Genomic DNA, 18,062 nt, shown 5'->3' with positions numbered 1-18,062 from the left:
CCCTGGCGAGTCTCCTTGGGGAGAGCATTCTGCATGTGAGGAGCCACCACAGAAAAGGCCCTGCTCTCGTGTTGCTGCTCTCCGAGTCTCTCGTCTAGGAAGCTCACAAAGAATTAGTTCAGAGAGGCTGAAGAGCATGCTGGGTTTTTAGCTGCCCTTGCACCCGTACCTGCAGGAGTGCTGCCAAGTCTCTTTCAGCCTGTTGAATCATGAAAAGAGAAGGTCCCAGGGTTGTTTTGAAGATAAAATGGAGCAGCAGAAAACCAGATGCGCCACCTTGAGATCCTCAGAGGAAAGGCAGTATGTAAATATATTTGTGATTCCAAAACAGCTACCCGCAAACTACAGGATTTCTGAGCATGAACAAAGTGCATTTCAACTGCTGCGTGAACAATGCTAGCTAGCTTCATGCCTCTGAAAGGGCTTCCAGGGCATAATAATAATAATAATAATAATAATAATAATAATAATAATTTATTATTTGTACCCCGCCCATCTCGCTGGGTTTCCCCAGCCACTCTGGGCAGCTTCCATAGAAACCAAAAATACAGTAAAATATCACAGATTAAAAACTTCCCTGAACAGGGCTACCTTAAGATGTCTTCTAAATGTCAGGTAGTTATTTATCGCTTTGACATCTGAAGGGAGGGTGTTCCACAGGGCGGGCGCCACTACCGAGAAGGCCCTCTGCCTGGTTCCCTGTAGCTTTGCTTCTCGCAATGAGGGAACCGTCAGAAGGCCCTCGGCGCTGAACCTCAGCGTCCAGGCAGAACGATGGGGGTGGAGACGCTCGGTTTTGAGCGCTAGGAGCTTCTCAGATGTGGGACGCAGGTAGCACTGTGGTCTAAACCACTGAGCCTTGGGCTTGCCAATCAGAAGGTTGGCGGTTCGAATCCCCGCAACAGGGTGAGCTCCCGTTGTTCGGTCCCTGCTCCTGCCAACCTAGCAGTTCGAAAGCACGTCAAAGTACAAGTAGATAAATAGGTACCGCTCTGGCGGGAAGGTAAACGGCGTTTCCGTGTGCTGCTCTGGTTTCACCAGAAGCGGCTTAGTCATGCTGGCTACATGACCTGGAAGCTGTACTCTGGCTCCCTCGGTCAATAAAGCGAGATGAGCGCCGCAACCCCAGAATCTTTTGTGACTGGACTTAACTGTCAGGGGTCCTTTACCCATAGCTTTGGCTGTGAACCAGGCTGCATCGGTTAGCCCTGAGGGTGTAAAACAGGCATCAGCAAACCTTTTCCAGCAGGCAGCCGGTCCACTGTCCCTTAGACCTTGTGGAGGGCCAGACTATATATTTTTGGGGGGAATGAACAAATTTCTATGCCCCACAAATAACCCAGAGATGCGCTTTAAATAAAAGCACACCTTCTACTCATGTAAAAACACAGTGATTCCTGGACTGTCCGTGGGCTGGATTTAGAAGGCAGTTGGGCCGGATCCGGCCCCCTGGCCTTAGTTTGCCTAATGTTGTAAAATCTTTGCAAGATTGGACCAAAGAGGTGCCCCGGGAATTCCCCAAGAAGGGCATGATCTCACACCCCTATACACACATAATAACTAGGAGGTAAGTGACCTCTGTGCGTGGAGGTTACATTGACTGACTGATCCTCCTTGGGTTATTGTGCTTCGATGCCATCATGGAGTTGGGTGGGATCCCCAGTGGTCATCTAGCCCAACCCCCTGAGATGCAGGAATCTCAACTAATGCATCCATGAAAGCTGGCCATTCGACCTCTGTCCAACAGCTCTTAACTGTTGGAACTGGTTGAGGCAGGAACTCGTGATGGAACTGGTGAGGCTGTTGCAACTTGGATAAAATATGGAAGGGGGGGAGAGTAAGTCCCGCCCTGCGTAGTCAATCACATGACACAGCACATGCACACTATTTGAATGGCAATGCCATTAGCTTTGGGGTCAGCCCCCTCAAATATGAGAGCCAGTGTGGTGTAGTGGTTAAGAGCGGTAATCTGGTGAACCGGGTTCGATTCCCCGCTCCTCCACATGCAGCTGCTGGGTGACCTTGGGCCAGTCACACTTCTCTGAAGTCTCTCAGCCCCACTCACCTCACAGAGCGTTTGTTGTGGGGGAGGAAGGGAAAGGAGATTGTTAGCCGCTTTGAGACTCCTGAAGGGGAGTGATAAAGCGGGATATCAAATCCAAACTCCTCTTCTTCTCGTCCCCTAGGATTTGCCTCCTATGGGGCGTTTCCGTGCGCTCCAGCAACCCAGAGTACGCTTTGGTGTGCATGCAAATCGTGCGCGTGTGGGGGGACATTGCACACACATCAGTGGCGTAGCATGGGGGGTGCAGGGGGGGCCGGCTGCACCGGGCGCAACACCTGGGGGTTAGGGTTAGGGGGCGCAAATCCACGGGTTAGGGGGCGCAAATCCACGGGTTAGGGGGCACAAATTACTTGCCTTGCCCCGGGTGCTGACAACCCACGCTACGCCACTGACACACATACACCCCCCCACACACACACAACTTGCCCGCCTACCCGCCCACCCCTCCTCTCCTTCCGGCCTTTCCTTTCGCAAAGTGGGCGGTCTCTGGGACGTGACTTTCGCTTTCGTTTCCCTTTCGTTGCTGTTGTGGATGTTGCCCCGGCCACCCTCCTTCGAAGGTAGGTGCCTTTGCGCGCCCGTCGCCCTATCTTCCCCCCTGCTTCTGCGGCTGCCCCTCCTTCTTCTCCGTCTGAACACCCCCCCCCCACACACCCAGGATTTCTTGCAGAGCACCCCCCAGGATAGAGGCGATCGGACCGTTTTCGCCCCTTTCTCCGTCCCTCTGCTTCCTGCGAATCCGGCGCGGCGTCGGGTCGACAAAAGCGCTTTCTCCCGCTTCCGTGGCTGCCTTTTAGTCTCGCCTCCCCGTCATTAGGCGCCCAGCCAGCCCCCTTTTCCTCGGGGCAGATGGGAATGCAAGGGTTTGCAAGCTTTCCGCACTTTTAAAAACCGGGCCCCACATGTTGGTGTGGGGTCTGCTCGGAGCCATCGCTGACCCGTTGCCGGAGCAGCTGTGCGCCCTTAGCAACGCCCCAGCCTGCTTTTCCAAGGCCGAAGAGCAAGTTTCTGCAACCCGAGCGCTTCCGATCCCCGATCCCTTTTGCTGACTGCTTCACTGCTTCCCAAGTTCAGATCGCCCAGGGAGCAGCCGCCAGCCAGACCCCCAGCGTCACTGCACGCCGAATTTTGTGAATGAAATCCCGCAGGCTTCACATGCAAGGCTTGCCCACCCCTCTGCTCTAGACCAGCCTCTCCACAGTTTTTGCGCTACAATTCCCATCTGCCCCAAACATCTGGTTGGGGAATCTCGCATCAACTTGGAGGCGTGTAGTGCTTTGCTACAGAATCCGGAAGTACAGTGGTACCTTGGGTAACATACGCCTCAGGTTACATACGCTTCAGGTTACAGACTCCACTCAGTGGCGTAGCGTGGGTTGTCAGCACCCGGGGCAAGGCAAGTAATTTGCGCCCGTGGATTTGCGCCCCCTAACCCATGGATTTGCGCCCCCTAACCCTAACCCCCAGATGTTGCGCCCGGTGCGGCCGGCCCCCCCTGCACCCCCCACGCTACGCCACTGACTCCACTAACCCAGAAATAGTACCTCGGGTTAAGAACTTTGCTTCAAGATGAGAACAGAAATCGTGCTCCGGCGGCAGCTGGAGGCCCCATTAGCTAAAGTGGTGCTTCAGGTTAAGAACAGATTCAGGTTAAGAACGGACCTCTGGAACGAATTGAGTACTTAACCCGAGGTACCACTGTAGTGTGAATCGTTGCTTCTGGCTTGAGTTCACTAAAGCGTCTCCCCATCTGCATTACAGGATTATTTGCAAAGCTTGCAGCCAGCTGTGTATGTGATCGAGCGCTTCCAAAGTGCTACTACCAGCAATGAATTAATTAGCAACAATTCTGCTTTAATGAATTATCATCTGGCTTCGTAGACATTCATTTATGTGAGTTTTAAAAAACCAACAACACTTGTGTGCTTTGCATGTGACTTTAAAACCTTTCTGGAAAGTTTACACTGAACAGCCAAGTATACAACTTTTTCAGTAAAACCACGTTTTTCAAAGAAACGGCAACATTTTCACAAATGGTTAAAAGCTCTGATAAAGCGCAATGGAACTTCCCCTTTCCTCATATCCTCACGTCCGTCCGTCCCGGATCTGTTCTGGGGATTTACGCAAGCCCCCAGAGCAGATTGTGGGGAATAGGGAGAGGTGAGAGGGATTACACCCTATTGTGCAGGTATAAGACTTTGTACCAACAGATCAACTTACTTGGATACAACCCACAGTTTTGTGGTTTACGTTAAGCTTGCTGGAATCAAATGGCCTTCCTCAGCTTCTTGAAGGTCATAAATGTAAGGCTGGTTGCATCTCCTTGGATGGGTGCCACGACTGGAAAGGCCCTGCTTTTTGTGCCAGGCAGACTTAAAGAAATGGTACTTTAAAGTCATAGTTGTTTATTTCTTTGAATTCTGATGGGAGGGCGTTCCACAGGGCGGGTGCCACTACCGAGAAGGCCCTCTGCTTGGTTCCCTGTAGCTTTGCTTCTCGCAGGGAGGGAACCGACAGAAGGTCCTCGGTGCTGGACCTCAGTGTCTGGGCTGAACAATGGGGGTGGAGACGCTCCTTCAGGTATACTGGGCTGAGGCCGTTTAGGGCTTTAAAGGTCAGCACCAACACTTTGAATTGTGCTCGGAAACGTACTGGGAGCCAATGTAGGTCTTTCAAGACCGGTGTTATGCGGTCTTGGCGGCCACTCCCAGTCACCAGTCTAGCTGCTGTATTCTGGATTAGTTGTAGTTTCCAGGTCACCTTCAAAGGTAGCCCCACATAGAGTGCATTGCAGTAGTCCAAGCGAGAGATAATTAGAGCATACACCACTCTGGCGAGACAGTCCGCGGGCAGATAGGGTCTCAGCCTGCGTACCAGATGGAGCTGATAAACAGCTGCTCTGGACACAGAATTGACCTGCGCCTCCATGGACAGCTGTGGGTCCAAAATGAATACAGGCTGCGCACCTGGTCCTTCAGGGGCACAGTTACCTCATTCAGGACCAGGGCGTCCTCCACACCTGCCCGCCTCCTGTCCTCCCCCAAAACAGTACTTCTGTCTTGTCAAGATTCAACCTCAATCTGTTAGCCACCATCCTCCAGCCACCTCCAGGCACTCACACAGGACATCCACTGCCTTCACTGGTTCTGATTTGAAAGAGAGGTAGAGCTGGGTATCATCTGCATACTGATGAACACCCAGCCCAAACCTGATGATCTCTCCCCAGTGGCGTAGCGTGGGGGGTGCAGGGGGGGCCGGCCGCACCGGGCGCAACATCTGGGGGTTAGGGTTAGGGTGCGCAAATCCATGGGTTAGGGGGCGCAAATCCACGGGTTAGGGGGCGCAAATTACTTGCCTTGCCCCGGGTGCTGACAACCCACGCTAGCCACTGTCTGTCCCAGCGGCTGCATGTAGATGTTGAAAAGCATAAAATTATTGTGAGGTTTAATAAGTTAACTGTTTCTATTTAGACAACTTTTCTGCTGTACTCTATTGGAAGGAGAAAAACAATCATTAGTAACAATCTAAACAATTTATTCAACTAAAACAATAACATTATAGCATATGTATCCATGTTTGTTAACTGATGTGGTTAAACTATTTATTTTTTTAAAAAGAAAAACTTAGACTGAGTTTTAGCACACATGAAAAACTTAAAACAAACCCTCATTTCCTGATGAATAGCCTTTGGACTATAATGTAACTAAAATAGAAAACTATCATTAGTTTTTTCCTCCAAAAGCATTTTATTTTAAAAATCTGATTTAAATAAAAAAAATCCGATTTAAGTTTTTAAAAAACCCAATTTAAATATTAAAAAAAACTGTTTGAAATTCTGGCTCAGTCATCCTCCGCCATGGAGGTGCTGTGGAATTGTCGGGGTCAAGGTAACCATTGACAGGGGATTTGAAGAACAAAATGAAAGGTGACCTGGTCCTTCTTATTGTTCTGGAAAAACAGTGCCTTTTTTGCACTTATAATCCCTTCATGCCATACAAACATGACCCTGCTTTCTTGACCTTCCTTCTGGGGGTGGGTGGGACTCAGGTTCGCTGCCCCTGTCACTGTATTCCATTTCGGCTTAATGAGGTTTTTGTTTCTTAAATAATAATAATAAAAAAGAATATTTGAAAGCCCTGAGGCACCATGAATATTTATAGCAGGCGCAAACACCCCCGTTGCATGTTAATGGGCTCTCTGGTGAATAATGCAAGAGTCTAGAGTCGAGCTTGGCACCTGCGCCGGGTTAAGAAGGCCTTTGAGGGAGCTGACAAAATGGCTCCTCGCCCGCAAGATGCGAGGCAAGGCCTTCTCTCGCTGCATTATTCATGCCACCGCCGGCTTTGCAGACAGGCCTGGCTGGGTCAGCTAACAGAGTCCCGTTTGTTTGCCTCTGTGGCGAGCCGACAAAATGTGGTGGATGTCTGGCCGGGGGATAAATTGGGCAGGGGGAAGGGAGTAGGCATTTGCCCCTAACAAACTAGTGAGGCAAAATTTTAAATTTCCTTCCTTTTAAAAATGACACCCAGCCACCCAACACGTATTAAACAAGGCTGAGAAGTATTCACTCGCACAACAACCAACATCTGAAGATAATTCGCCTCACAGCTGCACATCTTGGCAGCTGGGTGGCAAGGCAAAGGTGATATTATCTCTGCATTTACGTCTGAGGCTGAAGGGTTATTGGGTTGTTGTTTTTATTTTGATTACAGTGGTACCTTGGTTCTCAAACTGAATCTGTTCCAGAAGTCCGTTCCAAAACCAAGGTGCTCTTTCCCATAGAAAGTAATGCAAAATGGATTAATCCGTTCCAGACTTTTAAAAACAACCCCTGAAACATCAATTTAACATGAATTTTGCTATCAAATGAGACCATTGATCCACAAAATGAAAGCAATAAACAATGTACTGCAGTCATACAATCAGTCAATCAGTAGCTGAACTGGGTTCCACACAGTCACAAAAACAAAAAAAGCCGCAAAAACAAAAATGCAAAATAAATAGCAAAAACAGACCTCAGCGAAACACTCAAATCGGAAGCGTAACACTCAAAACGGAGCATATTCCGCTTCCGAAAAAAGTTTGGAAACCGGAACACACACTTCCAGGTTTGCAGTGTTTTGGTTTCAAGTTGTTTGAGTACCAAGGCGTTTGAGAACCAAGGGGCCACTGTAGATATATTGTGGTTTTTATGTTGATCTTTTCTGTGAACTGCCCTGAGACCTCTGGGTATAGGGCAGTACAGTGGTGCCCTGCAAGACGAATGCCTCGCAAGACGGAAAACCCGCTAGACGAAAGGGTTTTCCGTTTTTGAGCTGCTTCGCAAGACGATTTTCCCTATGGGCTTGCTTTGCAAGACGAAAACGTCTTGCGAGTGTTCCGATTTTTTCCCACTCCCCCCCCTTTTTCTAAGCCGCTAATAGCCTTTTAGCCGCTAAGCCGCTTAGCCTTTAATAGCCGCTAAACCGCTAATAGCGCTAATCCGCTAAGCCGCTAATAGGGTTGCTTCGCAAGACGAAAAAACCGCTAGATGAAGAGACTCACGGAACGGATTAATTTCGTCTTGCGAGGCACCACTGTATATAAATTCATTAAATAATAATAATAAAAAATATGGAACTTTTGGGTATGCCAAGAAAAGATGGCAAATGCTTCCGTTTTCCCCAAATCCTGTGCTTCGTTTCCAACAAGAAAAGGTTGAGGGGAAGAGTATTTCCCACCTCCCTGCCTCATCCTCTGTTCAAAACATTTGTGGAGGTTGAATTTTGCAGGTCAGCTGCCTAGAAATGTCTCTGGAGATTTTATATCTCTTGAACGGGGTGTGAGCTATTTCCACCCCAAGGACGGTCTTCATCCAGATATCTGTCTTGAAGCTGCCACCGCCCAGCAGAGATAATGGAGGGGCCACAGCTCTGTGCTGGTGCATCAGCCTTGAACACAGAAGATTTCATTCCCAGCACCTCCCGGGATAGCTAGCAATGTCCGCTGTCTGAAAATATAAAATTTTATATTTTATATTGACCAAGTAATAACCATAAATAAATAAGAATAAAAATCTGCACCCCCCTCATTATAACTATCCAACCTCCCAAAATTTCAACACGTCTTGTGATGGTTTGACCCCTTCCCATTTTAACAGTACAGATTCTACAAACACCCTCCATATCTCCTCAAAATCATTTCTCCTGCCTATTCCCCATCTTACCATAATGGCACATTTTAATTTATCATTAATAGCTATATCCCACACCTCTTTGGATCATTCTTCCATTATATATTCTGCTTGCCCCTTCCACTTCCTGGCTATTATAATTTGTGCAGCTGTCAATAAATTTGTGAGCAACTCCTTCCTAGCCTGCGAACCTTCCACCCCATTGTAAATTGATGATAGTGCAACCTCTGGACTTCTGGTCAGCTTTAACCCAGCGATTTCTGTTATCTCCTTAAACACCTTTTACCCCCCCAAAACGGTACATATTTACACCCCCACCACATGTTAATATAATTCCCTGTTTCCTGGCATCCTCTCCAACATAGCACCGAATAATGCTGCTGATTTCTTTAAAAAATATATATATATTAACAATTTCAACAAAATATCAAAACATCTCATATTTATTATTTTCCCCCTTTTCCCCCACCTCCCCATCAAACCTCCCCTCCCCCCAAGACTTCCCTCAGCTCCTCTTTCTGATTTCTCAACTCGTATTGTCCACTGCATACTGTAAAAGTATATAAATCCTTATATTATCTGTCTACTATGTTAACAATCAATAAATTTGTATATGTTTATTCAAAACCTGCCAAGGAGTCCAGTTCATTTTGTTGTCTTTTCAAGTAGTTTGTAAAAAGTTCCCATTCTTCTTTGAAGTCACAGTTGTCCTTACCTCACAATTTGTATGTCAGTTTAGCCAGTCCTGCATAGTTCATCAATTTGTCTTGCCACTGTTCTTTTGTCGGGGTTTCCTCATTCTTCCATCCTTGTGCTATCAAGAGTTTTGGCCCTGTTGTAGCATACATAAATAAGTTCTTTATTTTCCTTGGCAGGCCTTGTCCTACAATCCCTAACAAAAATCCTTCTGGGTTTTTTACAAATGTCATTTTAAACATTTTCTTCAATTCATTATATATCATTTCCCCAAAATTTCCAGAATAATGCTGATGGTTTCTGAGCTTCCTGCAAACACGGTTAGAGTATTGGTTGACGTTTACGTTTCCTCTACAGGTTTGGCAGCATGTCTACCTGCCGTACCGTTTGCATCCGAGGCTACCCTGCCGACTTACCGCTGGAGCGTGTGTCCGACAAGCTGATGATCCATTTTCTGCGAGCACGCAATGGAGGTGGAGAAATTGCCAGCATTGAATTTCCACCCGAATCCCCAGGCTGTGCTATGGTTACCTTTGAGGATGAAACAGGTCACTAGAGCAAAATTGTTTGGTATACTGGTGGGGCGGGGAGTGGGTAGCTTATGTTCATATATAAGACTGAACGTACGAGTGCAATGGTACCATTAGGAAACTCAGGGCCACCTTCACACCATACATTGAAAGAACCATGACACCACTTCAAATGGTGATAGCTTCCCCCACAGAATCCTGGGAACTATAGTTTGCTAAGGGTGCTGGACTTAGACAGCATCTTAAAAAGTAGAGACATCACCTTGCCAACAAAGGTCTGTGTAGTAAAAGCTATGGGTTTCCCACTAGTGATGTATGGGAGTGAGAGCTGGACCATAAAGAAGGCTGATCGCCGAAGAATTGATGCTTTTGAATTATGGTGCTGGAGGAGACTCTTGAGAGTCCCATGGATTGCAAGAAGATCAAACCTATCCATTCTGAAGGAAATCAGCCCTGAGTGCTCACTGGAAGGGACAGATTGTGAAGCTGAGGCTCCAATACTTTGGCCACCTCATGAGAAGAGAAGACTCCCTGAAAAAGACCCTGATGTTGGGAAAGATTCATAAGAACTGTCAGCACCCTTAACAAACTACATCTCCCAGAATTCTTTGGGAGGAAGCTGTGGTTGTTTAAAGTGGGGCCATCGTGCTTTGAATATGTGGTGTGAGTGTGGCCTGCATGTGCCATTTTCTCTTGCACATAGAGATGGTTAAATTTTACATCATGTCTGCAAACCAGTTGAACAGCTCCCAATTTTTGCAATGTAAATTTCCAGGCGCAAATCCCACATTGCAGAATTTGTAAGATGTTTCCCCCTTAAACATTGCAAGTTCTTGCTGGAATATTAGTAGAGATTTGAGAAATACACACCCCAAATCTTACATGGCTTCCCTTTTCTCAACAACATAAAAAACGGGTGTGAAAGATGACAGTGACCCAGAGATTATCTGGTGTTGGACTGCATGGAAAATGGATAACTGGTTTTCAAGTCAATTTGAAGGGCTTGAAATGCAAATCTTTCTGGGCAAGCCAAAGCACTGTGCTAACTTTCTCCTTCTTACCATTAGTGCACCCACAAGCTAAAATCATAGAAGGGGCGACAAGGGTCATCTAGTCCAACCCACCTGCAATTCAGAATCTTTTGCCCAGTGTCAGCTTGAACCCATGACTTTTGAGTGTCTCATGCTTTACCGACTGAGCCATTCTGCTCTGGAAACGAAAAATCTGCGCAAGCTGAAAAGATTCAGTTGTATAGACAGAATCTTTAATTTCAGAATTTTGAAATGTGAATTTTGAGTTGAGGATTTCGGGAAGCAACACTGAGAATTTGAGTAACAAACAGAGGACTGAGAAAGGTGGAACAGAAGTGTGTGGAAAGCAAATGCAATGGGATTTTGCCCTGTCTCCCAAGTTTGTTGGTGAGGGTGTGAGTTGTTGCTAGCTTCTGTTGATTGCTGGTTTTTTCCTCATTCAGTGACTCAGCAGGTACTGAAGGTCAAAAAGCATGTATTGACTGTCAACGGGACCGCCTACCCTTTGGAAGTGACACAGAGCGCCGCTGAATTGAACCCCAACGAGGTAATAAAGAGGCTGAGAAGGCTGTTGTCAGGGTGAGGGAGCTGGACTTTGCAGGAGCATAAAGGTAAAGGGACCCTTGACCATTAGGTCCAGTCGTGGCCGACTCTGGGGTTGCGGCACTCATCTTGCTTTATTGGCCAAGGCAGCCGGCGTACAGCTTCTGGGTCATGTGGCCAGCATGACTAAGCCGCTTCTGGCGAACCAGAGCAGCGCATGGAAACACCGTTTACCTTCCCGCTGGAGCGGTACCTATTTATCTACTTGCACTTTGACGTGCTTTCGAACTGCTAGGTTGGCAGGAGCAGGGACCGAACAACGGGAGCTCACCCCGCCGCAGGGATTCGAACCGCTGACCTTCTGATCGGCAAGTCCTAGGCTCTGTGATTTAACCCACAGCGCCACCCGTGTCCCTTGCAGATGCATAGACTGGCACAAAAGAAAAGGCTCATCGTGGAAACCCCAGTTCTGCAATCTGATCAGATCAGGCAGATTAAACAAGCTTGCATAACGATGTTTTGCTAGCCTTGTGACATAGAAAGCAATAGCGATGAGCACCACTTACCCCGCACATATGCTCTGCGTAACACATGCCCACTCACCATAAGGGCAACACACCTTGTTTTCGTTTCATTTTTAATGTGAACACTGTTATGTAGTAGGTTTCCTGTGTTCTAAACCTTTTAGTTTCTGAGTCATTAGTCTTCATTGCCACACTTTAAAATATATTTTTTATACATTTTTATTAGTTTTTTAACATACTATTTCCAACAATCATTTAACATAACTTCTTATCTTATACAATATTTTAGACTTCCGTCAACAACCTCTGACGATTTTCCGTTCTTTATCACTTATTCTGCATTTCTTAATTTCTCTATTACTCTTAATTACCATTAACTAATAATTCTCCTCATAGTTTTTCGTGCAATATTTCAAATAGTCCTCATTACAAAACTTCTTGCAATCCTACTAGCGTAATCTGTTCATTACAGTTGCTTTTCAAATAATTCATATATTTACTCCAATCTCCTAAGAATCTCTGGTCCCACAGGTTCCGAATCCTTCCTGTTAATTTATCTAATTCTGCTTAGTCCATTAATTTCATTCACCATTCTTCTTTCATCGGTAATTCCTCTTGCTTCCATTTTTGTGCCAGCCACACTTTTAAATATTATCTCTACTGCCACCCCCCCCCCTTTTCTGCATGGAAGGTAGGATTTTCGCTTCGTGGCACATATTCGGGTCATAGCTGTCAACCGTCCCATGAGCTTATTTGGCGGGAAAGTCCCTCATCCCAGTGCCGTGTCCCGCTGCTATCCCTTACTGATGGTGTCCCTTAAATTTCCCGGGTTTCAAAGGAAGCAGCTCCTCTCCCTCCCTCCCTGACGGCTAGAGAGGAGGGAGGCTCCAACTGTGTTGCTTGGCTGCGTTGCTCACCCAATAAGGAGTCTAAGAACGACTGAGGGGTGGAGCTTGCATGCCGCGTTGCCTGGGACTCGCCTTTGCTCAGCGCTTCCCAGCGGAGAGGTGATGGTGGTTTTCCTTGCTGCATCCCCTTTGCTGGGATGCTGCGCTGTGGGAACCACCGCTTGAGGCTTCGTTTGGCTGCTGGCTGGGCTTTCTGCCTTTGGCTTGGAGGGACTCAAAAGTTGAACATACCTGTGGCTGCTGATCCCTTAATTTCGAGGCTGCTGGTCCCTTATTTTCAAATCTGCAAGTTGACAGCTGTGATTCGGGTGCCCCAAGCACTTTGCTTGAATCTAGAGTTTTTCTGCCCCACAGAGCTGAATGCTGTATTCTCATAAATACTATGTGCTGAAGTGGTTATCTTAAAAAGGCATAGCTCATAAAAGCAGGATGCACAATGCCTGGTTTCCCTCTTGCAGCGAGGAGGACACTGTTAAGTGTAACATGTGGATGCAGTCTTTGGGCAAGAGTTGTGTTTCTGTTGTACCAAGAGTGCAAAAGTACATGGCCGTGGGGCGAAGAGGAGCTGCATCCCATTAACGTAGGCACTGTTTATCTGCAGCTGGGAGGAGCGGGTGGCGCTGTGGTCTAAACCACTGAGCCTCTTGGGCTTGCCGATCGGAAGGTTGGCGGTTCGAATCCCCGCGATTGGGTGAGCTCCCGTTGCTCGGTCCCTGCTCCTGCCAACCTAGCAGTTCAAAAGCACACCAGTGCAAGTAGATAAATAGGTACCGCTGTGGCAAGAAGGTAAACGGTGTTTCCGTGCACTGCTCTGGTTCGCCAGAAGCGGCTTAGTCATGCTGGCCACATGACCCGGAAGCTGTACGCCAGCTCCCTCGGCCTGAAAGCGAGATGAGCGCCGCAACCCCCTAGTCGCCTTTGACTGGACTTAACCATCCAGGGGTCCTTTACCTTTTTTTTCTAGAAAAATAGCACTGGTTATAACTCTGCAAGAAGAACATTGTTGTTGATAATAATAATAATAATAATAATAATAATAATAATAATTATTATTATTATTATTATTATTATTATTATTATTATTATTTATACCCTGCCCTCCCCGGCCAGAGCCAGGCTCAGGGTGGCTAACACCAATAAAATCACAGTAAAAACATAATAGGGGGAAAAGAGACGGGGGAGAAACCCAATTTAAAATACAGTTCAAATGCAATTTAAAATACAGTCAAAGAGGGGTTTGGTGACTTTTTGGTGTGTGTTTTTTAAAAAAACCTTACACAGTGCTGAAGTTCTTGCAGTGTTTTGCATGAACACAGAACAGCCTTCATAAGCTCATAGAGCTCACATCCTCTGGAGGTGAGTGGGAAGAACTTGTAGCATTTTCTAACTTGACGCTTGAAATATACTCCGAGTCGCAAAGTGATTTCATGCTCTTTATTCAGCTCATAGTGGTGAGGAGGAATGAATGAATGTCCCCTCAAAGTATCTGCTTTATATACATTATTTACACAATGGGCTGCACATGATTGGCTAATTCTGGAATTCTACTGTAAGCCAATCAGGTTGTGGATTCACTTCTATCTGGATCATGATTGGGTGGTTCCTGCCAACCAATCATACTGCTGCATTGTTCTAGGACCAATCAGACTGCTGCATTCTGAATCTATTGTTCTAGGACCAATCAGACTGCTGCAATTTGGATCCTATTGTTCTAGGACCAATCAGACTGCTGCAATTTGGATCCTATTGTTCTAGGACCAATCAGACTGCTTCAGTTTGGATCCTATTCAACTCAGTACATAACAACGCTGAAACTGAGCCATGAGCTTCTCTCCAGCTGGTTTCATGCATGCAGAGTTATGGTTAGTGTGTGCTAGAAAGCAGGAAAACAACCCCCCCTTTGGGGGGGGGGTCAGTGAATGCACTTACTGGCAGTGTAAGTTTCATGTCTGCATGGGATATGCAAAATGTGCTTTCTAAAAGTTCCAGCAGTCAGACTGGCCACACTTAGAGAGCCAGCGAAGAGCTGGGTGTGGATTATGGAGATCTGCTCAGTTTTGCCGGGTTGAACTGCTGTCGTTTCCCCCCCTCTCAATAGTCAGTTCATCTCAAAACCTGGTTCCAATCTATGAAACTGCAACAGGTTAACCTCCTGTAATCAGCCCCTGAGGAAGAGCAGGGATGCAAAGGAACACCTGAATTCATCTTTAGAAATTTAGTAGTTGGGAAAGTTGCTGTGAGCAGCTCTGTCCACAGAGTGGCAACAAAAGACAACTTTTAAAAGAATATTATCTTTGTTACAGGGTGGTTGTGTTGTGGGCGGGGGGGGGGACATCCATCATTTGTAATACATTTAAGCACAAGACAGAGGACATTTCTAAGCCTACAAGTTGATTTTACACATCTGGGATTATGGAGCCCGTAAATGCTGTTTCCTGGGACGCGGGTGGCGCTGTGGGTAAAAGCCTCAGTGCCTAGGACTTGCCGATCGAAAGGTCGGCGGTTCGAATCCCCGTGGCGGGGTGCGCTCCCGTTGCTCGGTACCAGCGCCTGCCAACCTAGCAGTTTGAAAGCACGTCAAAGTGCAAGTAGATAAATACGGACCGCTTACTGGTGGGAAGGTAAACGGCGTTTCCGTGTGCTGCGCTGGCTCGCCAGATGCAGCTTTGTCACGCTGGCCACGTGACCCGGAAGTGTCTCCGGACAGCGCTGGCCCCCGGCCTCTTAAGTGAGATGGGCGCACAACCCTAGAGTCGGACACGACTGGCCCGTATGGGCAGGGGTACCTTTACCTTTTAAATGCTGTTTAGAGGGAAGGTTCCCTGCTCACATTTTCTGCCAGCTGAATTGTTCGGTGTTGATTGATTGGAGTCACTGGACTTTGGAGTGACTATTTACTCAGCAGAGCTGGAAGTGCACTTTGAACATGCTCACGCACACACACTATGCAATGGTGTGTTTTTTTATTGTGCGTCCAAAATAATAACAACGCATGAATCTTGACATGGGGATCATCCCAGAAGAGGGAAAGGGTAAGGTAAAGGGACCCCTGACGATTAGGTCCAGTCATGACCAACTCGGGGGTTGCGGCACTCATCTCGCTTTATTGGCCGAGGGAGCCGGTGTACAGCTTCCGGGTCATGTGGCCAGCATGACTAAGCCACTTCTGGCGAATCAGAGCAGTGCACGGAAACGCCATTTACCTTCCCACCAGAGTGGTACCTATTTATCTACTTGCACTTTCATGTGCTTTCAAACTGCTAGGTTGGCAGGAGCAGGTACCGAGCAACGGGAGCTTACCCCGTTGTGGGGATTCGAACCGCCGACCTTCTGATTGGCAAGTCCTAGGCTCTGTGGTTTAAAATTGAGGGTCGGAAGCATTGGGCCTTCAGGACAATTGCAGCCCTCCAGATTCCCTCTGCCCTAGCCCTCCAGTCTGTCCAAGCCACACACCCTCTTCTTAGGCCAAACCCCTCAGTGGCCCAGCTCCATGTCCTCTTCAAGAGTGCTTTGGCCGGCGTGTGAATTTTTACTCTTGCTTAACTGGGACGACTGCCCAGAAAATCACCCAGGAGGGAGTGTGAGCCTCTGAATAAATTTTATTTATACCCCGCCCTCCCCGGCCAGAGCCGGGCTCAGGAGGCTAACACCAATAAAATAAAATCACAGTAAAAACATAATAGGGGAAAAAGAGAGGGAGGGGGAAAAAACCCCAATTTAAAATACGGGTTAGAATGCAATTTAAAATGCAGCCTCATTTTAAAATAGCTGATAAATCAAGACCATAAGGGGAGGGAAACATAAGGGTCAGACCGAGTCCAAACCAAAGGCCAGGCGGAACAGCTTTGTCATTTCAGGCCCTGTGGTAAGATGTCAAGTCCTGCAGGGCCCTAGTCTCTTGTGACAGAGTGTTCCACCACGTCGGGGCCAGTGCTGAAAAGGCCCTGGCCCTAGTTGAAACCAATCTAACCTCTTTGAGGCTCGGGACCTCCAAAGTGTTGCTATTTATGGACCTTAAGGTCCTCTGTGGGACATACCAGGAGAGGCGGTCCTGTAGGTACGCGGGTCCTAGGCTGCGCGGGTTTGAGTTTTAAGCCTGAAATGTGTACATTGTGAAGGAAAATAATTTCCATTAAGGACAAGATGTTTCTGGGTGAGCCCATCTGATGTGGGCAGAGTGACTTTTTTTACATCCTGAACACTTTTGCTGTGGGGATGGTCTTGGGAGTCATTTTAACTTCTGATTTTCTTTGTGGCAGCTCCATGATTGCATAGGTAACTGCTCCCCCCCCCAAAAAAAAAGGTGGTCCTGGGTTCTGAATCTGGCAAGGGATTTCCTTTCCCTCTACCTTGTTTGTAAACTCTCCTTTTTGGCAGCTTCTGAGCTGCTTTCCTGGTGACTCTCAAGCCCCTAAGTGGGAAACAAAAGAGAGAAATTTAAACACCTCGGAGTCCACATTGCTGCCTTGGAGCCATGCTTCTTTTCACTCCCTTGGCTTCTCCTACAGAGAACATGCCCACATTTCGTTGGATGCCAGGGATGGACAGCCACCCTTATCTTCTGAACAGAGGAAAGCTGCAAAGAGCTTCTCTCTGTGAACGAATGAGTTAGTGGTTGACAAAGGCGCCTTTTCCCCATTGATGGGCATTCCTGCACCATTTTATGGTCCTCGCTCGTTTTCTGGTTAACCATGTAAATCCTTTTGTGTTATTCCACACCTCACAGCAGCGACTGGTGCCCCCCTGTTCTTTCTCAGAATTCTAGCCCCCAAAGGTTGGCAGCCCCTGGTTTGATAATAAATAATATTTTTTTATTGATACCCCGCTCTTCCCGGTTCAGAAAACCAGGCTCAGGGCGGCTAACAACAAATTTAACACACTTAATTGATTTAACAAAAAACAGCATAAAATACAGTATAAAACATGAATAACAATAAATTCAGAATTCAAAATCAATTTAGGGGGGAAATCCATCCAATAAACATTAGATGATCACCAGGGCTAGCTGGCTAAATTAGTCCTATTTGGGCCAGCAAGGAGACTAGGGGAGAATTAGCTGTGGGATCCCAGAGCGGGTAATCTTCATAAAAAGGGGAGGGGGAGGGAAGGAAGGGGAATAAAAGATCAGGCTAAGTTCAAATTGAAAGCCAGGCGAAATAGCTCTGTCTTACAGGCCCGGCTTACCTAAGTGGCTATTTTGTTTATTTTTGTTCTTTCCTGGGCTGGTGTGGACCACTAGCAGCTGAGTTCCTAAAAGAACCAGGTGTTTTGATTCCCCGTGGCTTGGCTTCCTATCCACCTCTTGTTTTGGAAACCCTGATGAGAAAGAGATTTCTAGCCTATGCTGAAGAAAACTGGGTTTACATAGTTTGTCATTTCTTTTTGTAAACCTGGCGTGAAGTCGGACCTTTGACAAAGGTTTTCTTTAAATAAGCCTTCCAAACAACAGTAAATCCTCTTCCACCAAGCCAGGCTGTGCTACCAGAATTGGAATCGGGGCAGGAAAAATGAGTCTTGAGGCAACAAGACTGCAGGTGGGGGGGGCATGTTCAATGTAGAAGAGAGGCTGACTCCTTTTGATGTAAAAGGCACA

The 18,062-nt window shown here is 47.1% G+C and overlaps 1 protein-coding gene across 1 annotated transcript in view; it reads left to right on the top strand.

The window, feature by feature from the left end:
- The first annotated feature begins 2,517 nt into the window (after positions 1–2,517).
- LOC310690504 (uncharacterized protein) overlaps positions 2,518–18,062 on the top strand; it is a 30,506-nt gene continuing 14,961 nt past the window's right edge. Inside the window, exons 1-3 of the mRNA XM_083469532.1 lie at positions 2,518–2,625; positions 9,291–9,481; positions 10,938–11,041. Of these exons, the coding sequence (XP_083325658.1) occupies positions 9,301–9,481; positions 10,938–11,041 (285 nt within the window). The 5' untranslated portion in view covers positions 2,518–2,625; positions 9,291–9,300. The remainder of the gene's footprint in view (positions 2,626–9,290; positions 9,482–10,937; positions 11,042–18,062) is intronic.

This window comes from Podarcis liolepis (assembly GCF_965112155.1).
Source record: "Podarcis liolepis genome assembly, chromosome: 13".
NCBI lineage: Eukaryota > Metazoa > Chordata > Lepidosauria > Squamata > Lacertidae > Podarcis > Podarcis liolepis.
The sequence above is the reverse complement of the archived record's forward strand: the minus strand, read 5'-3'. Positions and strand labels throughout refer to the sequence as shown.